Here is a 12035-nt window from a genome sequence, read left to right as displayed (position 1 = left end):
ATGCCGCATAGCACAAGCACGGCAGCAACACCGATGAAGCCCTTCTCGCGGAGCCTCCAGAGGGACCTGAACGCCGCAGTTGACGACGATGACGGCAAGCAGCACTCCGCCGACGACGGCGATGGCAAGCAGAACACCGGGAGAGGCCTCCGGCGGCCGTCCCGGCTGTTCTACCTCGCGCTCCTCTACACCGTCTTCTGGGCCCTGGTATTCTACCACCACTTCTCCACCAGCTCGCAACAATCGGGCAGCGCGGAGGTGGCAGCGCCCACCGTGCTCCAGCTCAAGCCGTCGGCGTTCTTCTCGGCGTATCGCTTCTTCCGCCGGGACCCGTGCGCCGGCCGGTACGTGTACACGTACGACCTGCCGCCGCGGTTCAACGCCGACCTCGTCCGCCAGTGCAACCGGGTCTCGATCTCCTCCCACGTGTGCAAGGACGTGTCCCACGACGGGTTCGGCCCGCCCATCACGGGCGGCGGCGAGGGCGGGTCGCTGCCGGAGCGGGGCGCCTACGACACCGACCAGTTCATGCTGAGCATCATCTTCCACGCCCGGATGCGGCGGTACGAGTGCCTCACGGCCGACCCCGCCGCCGCCGCCGTGGTGTACATCCCGTTCTACGCCGGCCTGGACGCGGCGATGCACCTGGACAACAAAGACCTCGCGGCACGGGACGCCCTGTCTCGGGACCTGATGGACTGGCTGGCGCAGCGGCCAGAGTGGCGCGCCATGGGCGGGCGCGACCACTTGCTCGTCTCCGGGAGGGGAACATGGGACTTCCTCCGCAGCCCGGACTCAACCGGCTGGGGTAACACTCTCATGACCTACGACCTGGCCATCCGCAACGCCACGTTCCTCAGCACCGATGCTAGCCCGCGGCACGGCAACGACTTCGCCGTGCCGTTCCCGTCGCACTTCCACCCCTCCTCCGACGCCGAGGTCACCGACTGGCAGGACCGCATGCGCCGGCTGGACCGCGCGTGGCTCTGGTGCTTCGCCGGCTGGCCCCGTGCCCATGGCGTCGGTATGGGGCCCGAGCGCGCCCAGATCATCGAGCAGTGCGGCAAGTCGAGCCGCTGCTCTCTGCTTGGCAAGTTGAACAACTACGTGCCCATGCGGCTGCTCGAGAGCGCCAAGTTCTGCATGCAGCCGCGCGGCGACGGATACACGCGCAAGTCCACCTTCGACTCCATCCTCGCCGGCTGCATCCCGGTTTTCTTCCACCCGGTGTCCGCCTACCTACAGTACACCTGGCACCTGCCCAGGGACTACCGGACCTACTCCGTCTTCATCCCTCACGGCGACGTCGTCGGCCGGAACTTCAGCATCGAGGAGGTGCTGCGTAGGATACCGTCGGAGAAGGTGGCGCAGATGCGGGAGCGGGTCATCCAGCTTATACCCACCGTGATGTACCGGCACCCGGCGGCCAAGGGGCTTACGTTCAAAGACGCGTTCGACGTCGCCCTTGACCGTGTCCTCCACCGGGTGGCCAAGCGCCGGCGTGCCGCGGCCGAGGGACGGGAGTACGTGGACAGCGTCGACGGACGTGATAGCTGGAAGTACGACCGGATGCTAGAAGATGGGCAGAACAAGATAGGTCCGCACGAGTTTGATCAATATCTAGTCATGCACGCAACCAAAGATTAATCGGAAAGCTAGCTGGATAATTGGATGAATTCTTCAACAGAAAAAAACATGTCAAGTAACCTCTCTACACCATGGAAATTTACCATGTATCTATAAAAAATAATTTGCCATTGTCCATGAAATTTTCAATGGCAACATATTGTATTCTGTTGCCATGGTTGAAAAATTATTTGATTTGCCACCAGAACAAAACAAGATGTTGAGTTACATAATCACAAAAAGAGAAGACTTGCCGTGGCAAATGTTGAGACATGGCAAGTATTCATAAACAACAAACCATTAACAAAAATTAACGAATTACACCTAAAAATGTTGTCTGCAGTAGTCCATTCATTTTACACAAGATTGCCACGTGCTATAAATCAAATTTTCATGAATTTTTCGTGCAACTATTTACAAGATATCTAAATTTGCCATGATCAGTCCATCCAGTTTGCACAAAATTATCATGTACTATAAATCAAAATTTCATGAATTTACCGTGTAATTATTACAAGATTTCTAAATTTTCCTTGATGATGTGTGAACTCATCACTCGTACCAACATTACATATAATCTGCGGTGAAAGAAGAAGCAATCACACAAAAAAGCGGAGAGAGCATTCATACCACCGGAGCATCAACATCTTCTGCTCGGACATCTGCACGGATCGCTCAACAATGGCGGAACCTACGAAGCACTGATACGGCCAAAACTGGTGTATCGGCATACTGCATGTCGCCGATACTCCGATACGCAGGATACGGCTTCAATATGCGTATCCCAGGAGTATCTCAATTTTTGATTTAAAAAGAAAGAAAAATAAACCCGATACGCACTGTGGAGATGGTGGGATACGGGAAGGACATGGCAAGCGTTGCCAGCCCCGAGCCCAGTAAGAAGCCCACGAGCTAACCCTAACATTTGCTCTCTCTCCTCTCTGTATCGGGCGGGGGACTGTAGGAGCGCGCCGCCGCTGCCTGGAGTGGCTCGCCGCTGCCGCCTGGAATCGCCTAGACTCGCCATGCCGCCGCCTCGACTAACTCGACTGGAGTCTTCTCCGCTGCCGTCGCAAGAGCGAAGTAATATACCAAGCTGCTTTCTATGTGCTTCGCTGACTGCTTGCGGTGTGCTTGGCTGATCCCCCCGAGGTGGTATTGCTTGCTCGCTGTGATGCTACTGTCTACTGCTAGGGAAGCTGTTTGGTATTTACTACTAAGTTGCATGTCATTGTCTTTATCAAGAACTCCAATCAATAATGTGCTGCCCGTTTAGAAACAAACCCACTCTCAGGGCATATTTGTATAGAACAACAATGCAATTTTGGATCCCTATGTGTAGCTAAACTAGTGGTTTTAGAAATGTTGCATGAAGATGTGTTTATTTATGTAACCCCACAGGCACTTGTTTAGGAAATTGAGCCTTCATCTTATCTTAGTGAACTTTTGCATTGTTTGATTTTATTATGGGGCAGTATTTTGATCTCATCTCACACATTTTATTATGTTGGTTTTATTACACGTTATATTATTAATTATTTATATATACTCGCCGTATCGCTGTATTGATGTTTTCAGAAATTGCCGTATCCCGTATCGTCGTACCCGTATCGCTGTATCGATGTCGCCATATCGGTGCTTCATAGGGCGGAACTGGCGGACGATGAAGTCACTGACCTCTCCAAATCCTCTCCGCAAGCACCATCAGCTTCTCTTGTGGCTCTCTGCCTCCGCGAGCACTAGCTAGCAGCTCCCGCGGGGCACAGCTGGAACAGTGTTTTCTTTTAAGTGGTGGAGGGCACCGACCCATCGATGGCTGTCAGATGAATGGAGGAGGCGATGTCAGGCCGCCGCATCACCCCCCGTGTATGGAAAAAGGCAAAGATGGAGCTTTAGGAAGGAAGCCATGTTGTCATGAGCAGGCATCGCGCGCCGCTGCAACCCCGGCATGGCTGCTGCTTGTCGGATTGCTGTTGGCTGCTGCCTGTCGGGTCACCGCTGGCACCGAAGGGGACTCCTCTCACACGGCGAGGATGGGAATCACCACCGGCCGTCATGAGCAACAGCCGGATGCCGTTGTGACCCCACCATAGTCACTGCCTGTCGGATCTAGCTCGTCCACTAGCATTTTCTCAGGGTCTCGCCGGCAGCCTCCTCGCACACGGCCGCCCGCACCACGTGCCCCGATAAGGCAGCGTCATTTCATGCACTACCCACTCCAGAGGGACTCGCCGGGATCCGCAAGCTCACACTATAGTGCCATGGTCGGGATCACCAGGGATGGAGGATTCAACAGGAGAAAGGAAAAAAGAAAGAAAATGGGCGGGGTGACGGAGTGGATACGGGAGGTCCTGAGTGGGTGAGTGGAAGATGTGGGTCGGGTGAAGAAAAAAAGGGATTTGTTCAACCGTTGGCGTGCTTGTAGCGAACGCCTAAGAAAATGACGTGGCACCCAGGATTGCTTGAAGATGTGTACGTTTCATCCGGTGGCCAATGAACCATTCGGCCAAAAGCTTAAAAATCTGATGTCAGATTTTTACTAATTCCGTTTTGGGCTACGCTAGGCGTCAACCGGCCGTAGGAAAGTAAAATGCATCCGCCTGCTCAACACCCGTATGTGATGTGATCAAACCGTCTGGTCTTCTTCCTCTCCCCTGCTCCCTTGCAGCGTCTTGGAACATCACAGCACCGCACATCCCTTTCACGGCATCCCTCGCAACACCTGCCATCTGACTCACAACAGCCATCATCAGCAATGGTATGCTCTGTTGCAGCATGTGTCAGCCGTCACAACTTCAAGTCGCTCTGTCGCGGCATCGCCGGCAGCCGTCACAGCATCAGCGCTGCTCCGTCATATTATCGTCATCAGTTGCCGCAGCCATCACAGCATCACCAGTCGCTACATCGTATTATCGCATTCCGCTCTCGTTGCTGCAGCCATCACAACATCACCAATCGCTCCGTCATATTATCACCATCCCCTTTTTTGCCGCAGCCGTCAGAACATCGCCAGTTGCTACATCAAAGCAGCCGCCACAACATCAGCACCGCTTCATCGCAGCAGCCAACATCACCTCCCCTCACCACAAACATCGCCGACATCACAAAAAATCTCATCGATCCATAGCACCAGGTGTGCCTCTCGACGTTGTGTTTGTCGCAGTTCATCTCCCAGTTGTTGCAAATTTGCTCTTGTTTCCATCACTTGGCATTGGGCATGGGCGAAGCTAGGAAAAAAGGTCACCGTTGTCAACATGAACAAGTAGCACTAATATATCCCCTACAAAGAAAAGTAGAAATAATGTATGGCAAAAATATGTGGAACTCATATCAACTAACATGTCTACAATGTTTCTTAGTAATATCATATAAGTAAGAAACCATAGTTGCCATCATAACAAAATAAGCCACGTTTAAAAAGTAGTTACCTTTGTATTTTTCTTGACCTCTACGATCTTTCATCTTAAGAAATTAACCTATCACATTATATGTTTACTACGTACAATTCAAAATTAGCAAATAAAATGAGGCAATTAATACTAACATATAACTAGCAGAACGCCCGTGCGTTGCTACGGGCTATGCATATATAAATTAATCGAACAAATTATTAAGGTTGTCTGTAAGGTCAAGGTTCATTTGTTCTCAAAGGTCCGGACGTGTTCGGACATCAAACGAACACTTAGTAGGCTCTTCAAAATTCAACTGTATGGACAGTCCGGACTCCCCCAAATTTAGACCATATATGGAGAAAAAATGCGGTTGTTCAGACTATCCCCCATGTTATCTCCTACACATGGGTTCAACACAAAAACCCCACCCCACAACGTATGGCCCCTTTTTCTCTCGGACCCTCCCTTTCTCACTCAGTTTCCCGCCTTAGTGGGGCATTTCTCGCTGGAGCCTCCTTTAAGATCAAAGGACACCCACCTCATCTTCGTCATGCGTTGCAATAAAGATGAAATTTTTCATATTTACTGTATAATAAAGTGGATTAAACTAACACATACTATTGACATAAAATAATAAATAACTATAGAGATCAGTCTCGAAGGTCCATTCAACTTTGCAAATGCACACTGACATGGGAGGTAAGTGGCAACCTGAATGTATTCCTAGTCACCAATAAGCTCCACCTCCAGCCCAGATACCATTCATTGCTAGAAGGGATACTTGATGTTTTTCTCTTCCTCGTCCTTCCCCACATCTTCTATTCCTAGTCTCTTCGCCAACCCGTTTCATTGACGCCAACATCAGCGCGTTTGTCAGCGACGCCTCATCTTCTTCTTCTTCTTCCTCGCCAATTTTAGTTCTCATTCCTAATTATTTTTTGTAATAATCTTTCTTTTTTTGTTTTGCTTTATATTTTTGAAACACTCTTTCCATGTCCAACACCATGGACCACTTGGTCGTTTTAGTTCCTTTTTTCCTTCTTATTCATGCAGCACTATCCCTTTCAACTATAGCATGAACCACCTCGCCAATCTAGTGTCGTGTTATACTCATCCGCGAACGTTTCGGAAATCATCAACATGTGGACATCCTGCAGAGCATGGTCGTCATCCATCTTGATGAACGCTAGGTCGTCCATGTCGCGGGCACATGGTGTCCGTTGTCCATGTTGACAAGTGGTGCTCGACCATGTCGCTGAGAGCCTGTTGATTGTCCTTGCCGACGAGTGCTTTTAAAATGATTCAACGGGATGAACTGCTTGCTTAATTAATTAATTAATCACACAAATAATGAACAACCTACCTAATTCTTTGTACGCCTGATTAACTGCCAACCAAATCGACTAATTGCCCACCTAATTGGAAAAATCACTACTTCTAATTATCTATAGGCATAATTAAGTGTCTACCTAAACCATTAATTATATTAATGACTTGGTTTCAAAATTGATTAGGTGCAAAAAAATCTATTTAAATGGACCTAATTAATTGCATACATAATTAACCATTTAGTTAATTAATTACATTAATGGTTTTATTTCCAAATTGATTCAACGCTCGATTTCCAAAATATTTTCGCATGAATGGCTGCTACGAATGACGACGACTACCAAGTATTCTACGACACAATTCCTTAACGAATTTCTTAATATTTGAATGGACACACTTGATTTGAGAATATAGTATGTATGTCTTTGTGTATTAATGACAAGAAATATAATATGGCCGTGTCCACGAACACATGTACGTGGTGGTATGACGATACGCCTTCCGTCATGGCCGTCCTTGACATCGTGATGCACGCCTTGGCATTCTCGAGTATCACACAAGTGTTAGGCCTGGCCGCGACATCCTCCATGGTGTCGCGCACGTCGTCCTCCGTATGGGCGCGCGGACGCGTACGCCCACAAGTAAAAGATATGTTCTTTTGTTGTTTAGGAAACTTGTGATAGTCAATTAATAGTGGAGATAATAATAATGACATAGCGCGCGCAGGACTAATGATTTGTTATTGAGGAATATCTCATTTTTTGAAAGGTTATCGAGGAAAATATTACATCTATATTTTAGGAAGGTACTCTCAAATATACGGTGCGAGTTCCGAATGCTTAATTACCTATTTATTTACGTGATTGGAATGAATCAGAACCTGCCAAAGTAAGCACTAAACAAGATATCCCCTTCAATAAGATTTGGGTTTGTAATGGAAAGGAGAAAAACCAATTGGTGGGGGTGGTGAGAGGTGACAAATAAAAACCGGACGAAAATAAACCGTACCGGGCTACACTACTAGGGAAAACCTTATACACAGCATCTTAGCAGTAGCGCTGGACAAAATCATGCGCTACTGCTACTTAGTAGTAGCGTTTGTAAATAAACCGTGCTACTACTACGGTTTTAGCAGTAGTGCTTACTAGCAAAACGTGCTGCTGCTAAGTTTGTACTGGGCGCTGATGGCTAGCCCCACTTAGCAGTAGCGCGTATCCGTACCTAGCGCTACTGCTATGCTCCGTAGCAGTAGAGCTTTTCACGTAACCGCGCTACTACTAAGCTTACCTTATCGTCTCCACGCGCCCGACCCTCTCACTCACTCTCCCTCTCAGTCACTCTCGCCCGCGCCGATACGCGTTGTCCGCCGCCGCCACCGCGCTGTGATACGTCTCCATCGTATCTACTTTTCCAAATAATTTTGCCCTTGTTTTGGACTCTAAATTGCATGATTTGAATGGAACTAACCCGGACTGACGCTGTTTTCAGCAGAATTGCCATGGTGTTATTTTTGTGCAGAAATAAAAGTTCTCGAAACGACCTAAAAATCAACGGAGAATTATTTTAGAATATATAAAAAATACTGGAAGAAAGATCCATGTCAGGGGGCCACACCCAGTCCATGAGGGTGGGGGGTAGGGCCCAGTCCACGAGGGTGGGGGGCACGCCCTACCCCCTGGGCACGCCCCCTGCCTCGTGGGCCCCCTGATGCTCCACCGACCTCAACCCTGACTCTATATATTCACTTTAGGGGAGAAAAAATCAGAGAGAAGGATTCATCGCGTTTTACGATACGGAGTCGCTGCCAATCCCTAAACTCTCTCGGGAGGGCTGATCTGGAGTCCGTTCTGGGCTCCGGAGAGGGGAATCCGTCGCCATCATCATCATCAACCTTCCCCCATCACCAATTTCATGATGCTCACCGATAACCCACAAGTATAGGGGATCGCAACAGCTTTCGAGGATAGAGTATTCAACCCAAATTTATTGATTCGACACAAGGGGAGCCAAAAAATATTCTCAAGTATTAGCAGTTGAGTTGTCAATTCAACCACACCTGGAAACTTAGTATCTGCAGCAGAGTGTTTAGTAGCAAAGTAATATGATAGTGGTGGTAGCAGCAACAAAAGTAAAGACAGCAAAAGTAATGTTTTTGGTATTTTGTAGTGATTGTAACAGTAGCAGCGGGAAAGTAAATAAGCGTAAACCAGTATATGGAAAACTCGTAGGCACCGGATCAGTGATGGATAATTATGCCGGATGCGGTTCATCATGTAACAGCCATAACATAGGGTGACACAAAACTAGCTCTGTAGGCATGTATTTCGTATATAGTCATACGTGCTTATGGAAAAGAACATGCATGACATATTTTGTCCTACCCTCCCGTGGCAGCGGGGTCCTATTAGAAACTAAGGGATATTAAGGCCTCCTTTTAATAGAGAACCGGAACAAAGCATTAGCACATAGTGAATACATGAACTCCTCAAACTAAGGTCATCACCGGGAGTGGTCCCGATTATTGTCACTTCGGGGTTGTCAGATCATAACACATAGTAGGTGACTATAGACTTGCAAGATAGGATCAAGAACTCACATATATTCATGAAAACATAATAGATTCAGATCTGAAATCATGGCACTCGGGCCCTAGTGACAAGCATTAAGCATAGCAAAGTCATAGCAACATCAATCTCAGAACATAATTGATACTAGGGATCAAACCCTAACAAAACTAACTCGATTACATGATAAATCTCATCCAACCCATCACCGTCCAGCAAGCCTACGATGGAATTACTCATGCACGGCGGTGAGCATCATGAAATTGGTGATGGAGGATAGTTGATGATGACGACGGCGACGAATCCCCCTCTCCAGAGCCCCGAACGGACTCCAGATCAGCCCTCCCGAGAGGTTTTAGGGCTTGGCGGCGGCTCCATATCGTAAAACGCGATGATTTCTTCTCTCTGATTTTTTTTCTCTCCGAAAGAAAATATATAGAGTTGGAGTTGGCGTCGGAGGGTCAATAGGGGGCCCACGAGGTAGGGGGATGCGCCCTAGGGGGCGCCCCCACCCTCGTGGAAAGGGTGTGGCCCCCCTGGTCTTCATATTTGGCGATGATTTTTTATTATTTTTTCTAAGACCTCCCATGGAGTTTCAGGTCATTCCGAGAATATTTTTTCTGCACATAAAACAACATCATGGTAATTCTGCTAAAAACAACGTCAGTACGGGTTAGTTCCATTCAAATCATACAAGTTAGAGTCCAAAACAAGGGCAAAAGTGTTTGGAAAAGTAGATACGACGGAGACGTATCACTCACCATCGTGCGTGAGTAATTCCATCGTAGGCTTGCTGGACGGTGATGGGTTGGATGAGATTTATCATGTAATCGAGTTAGTTTTGTTAGGGTTTGATCCCTAGTATCCACTATGTTCTGAGATTGAAGTTGCTATGACTTTGCTATGCTTAATGCTTGTCACTAGGGCCCGAGTGCCATGATTTCAGATCTGAACCTATTATGTTTTCATCAATATATGAGAGTTCTTGATCCTATCTTGCAAGTCTATAGTCACCTATTATGTGTTATGATCCGTTAACCCCGAAGTGACAATAATCGGGATACTTGCCGGTGATGACCGTAGTTTGAGGAGTTCATGTATTCACTATGTGTTAATGCTTTGGTCCGGTACTCTATTAAAAGGAGGCCTTAATATCCCTTAGTTTCCATTAGGACCCCGCTACCACGGGAGGGTAGGACAAAAGATGCCATGCAAGTTCTTTTCCATAAGCACGTATGACTATATTCGAAATACATGCCTGCATTACATTGATGAACTGGAGCTAGTTCTGTGTCACCCTAGGTTATGACTGTTAAATGATCCATCGCATCTGGCATAATTCTCTATCACCGATCCATTGCCTACGAGCTTTTCCTATATTGTTCTTCGCTTATTTACTTTTCCGCTGCTACTGTTACAATCACTATAAAACCCAAAAATATTACCTTTTGCTATCGTTACCACTACTATCATATTACTTTGCTACTAAATACCTTGCTGCAGATATTAAGTTTCCAAGTGTGGTTGAATTGACAACTCAGCTGCTAATACTTGAGAATATTCTTTGGCTCCCCTTGTGTCAAATCAATAAATTTGGGTTGAATACTCTACCCTCGAAAACTGTTGCGATCCCCTATACTTGTGGGTTATCAAGACTATTTTCTGGCGCCGTTGCCGGGGAGCATAGCTCTATTCTTTGAGTCACTTGGGATTTATATCTGTTTATCACTATGAAGAACTTTAAAGATCCAAGAACCAAGATTTATCCCTCAACTACGAGGGGACGTAAGGAACTGCCATCTAGCTCTACACTTGATTCACCTTCTGTTTTGAGTAAGCTTGCGACACCTACACCTGCTATTAATTCTGATATGTCGCATGTTATTGATGATGCCACTTCTGCTATGCATGATACTTATGATGAAACTACTTTTATGCTAGATACTACTTTGCCACTTGGTGAATTTCTTGATGAACAACTTGCTAGGGCTAGAGAGAATGAAATTATTGAAACTGATAATATTGATGAAAGTGATGATGAAGATTCTCCCCCTAGATATGAATTGCATGTTGTTCCTGAGAGTTATTCGGTGTCAAAACCGGCGGATCTCGGGTAGGGGGTCCCGAACTGTGCGTCTAGGCCAGATGGTAACAGGAGACAAGGGACACGAAGTTTTACCCAGGTTCGGGCCCTCTCGATGGAGGTAAAACCCTACGTCCTGCTTGATTAATATTGATGATATGGGTAGTACAAGAGTAGATCTACCACGAGATCGGAGAGGCTAAATCCTAGAAGCTAGCCTATGGTATGATTGTTGATGTGTATATCGTCCTACGGACTAAAACCCTCCGGTTTATATAGACACCGGATAGGGTTAGGGTTACATATAGTCGGTTACAATGGTAAGAGATCTTCATATCCGTAACGCTAAGCTTGCCTTCCACGCCAAGGAAAGTCCCTTCGGGACGCGGGACGGAGTCTTCAATCTTGTATCTTCATAGTCCAGGAGTCCGACTAAAGGTATAGTCCGGCTATCCGAACACCCTAATCCAGGACTCCCTCAGTAGCCCCCGAACGAGGCTTCAATGATGATGAGTCCGGCCCGCAGATTATCTTCGGCATTGCAAGGCGGGTTCTCCTCCAAATTCCGTGTACCTGTTTGAATAAAGTCCGGTTTCTTGTAGATGTTGCGCTCCTTGGCTTCTACGCCCAATAATGGCCGCTTCCCACATGTCAAACGAATATGAAAAGTCTGAGCGTTTTTACATTCACACCCCTAGCCGCGTAAATGAGCTGCCCTATTTAAGGGGACGAGGATTTAGATCCAATCCACACCTTCTCCCCTCCGCGAGTGTTCATGAGAGTGCATCCGACAAAGGTCCATTCCACCATGGCCAGCCGTCGCAACTCCTCCCCTCGCCCTTCCAACCCTAAGCCTGGATATTGGGAGAGATGTTCCACGCCGCATAGCGAGCTAGTGACGCTCCAGACCAAGGGATTTCTCCCCCCGGCCTATATGTTCCCGGTTCGAGCCGGTCTTGCCGTCTACAATGGCGGAGAGCAAGCAGAGAATGCCCCTAATCCCTCCAAAGGAGAGCGGGTGTGCCTTGTCCCTTACTTAAT

General features: G+C 47.7%; 1 protein-coding gene across 1 annotated transcript; it reads left to right on the top strand.

Annotated features, from left to right (window-relative positions):
* Nucleotides 1–1684, top strand: LOC123057538 (xyloglucan galactosyltransferase KATAMARI1 homolog). Its single transcript, XM_044480488.1, has one exon. It carries the CDS (start codon nucleotides 1–3, stop codon nucleotides 1645–1647), a length of 1647 nt encoding a protein of 548 aa, XP_044336423.1. The 3' UTR covers nucleotides 1648–1684.
* The last annotated feature ends 10351 nt before the right edge of the window (nucleotides 1685–12035 follow it).

Source organism: Triticum aestivum, chromosome 3A (assembly GCF_018294505.1).
Source record: "Triticum aestivum cultivar Chinese Spring chromosome 3A, IWGSC CS RefSeq v2.1, whole genome shotgun sequence".
NCBI lineage: Eukaryota > Viridiplantae > Streptophyta > Magnoliopsida > Poales > Poaceae > Triticum > Triticum aestivum.
This window is presented reverse-complemented; position numbering and strand designations above follow the sequence as displayed.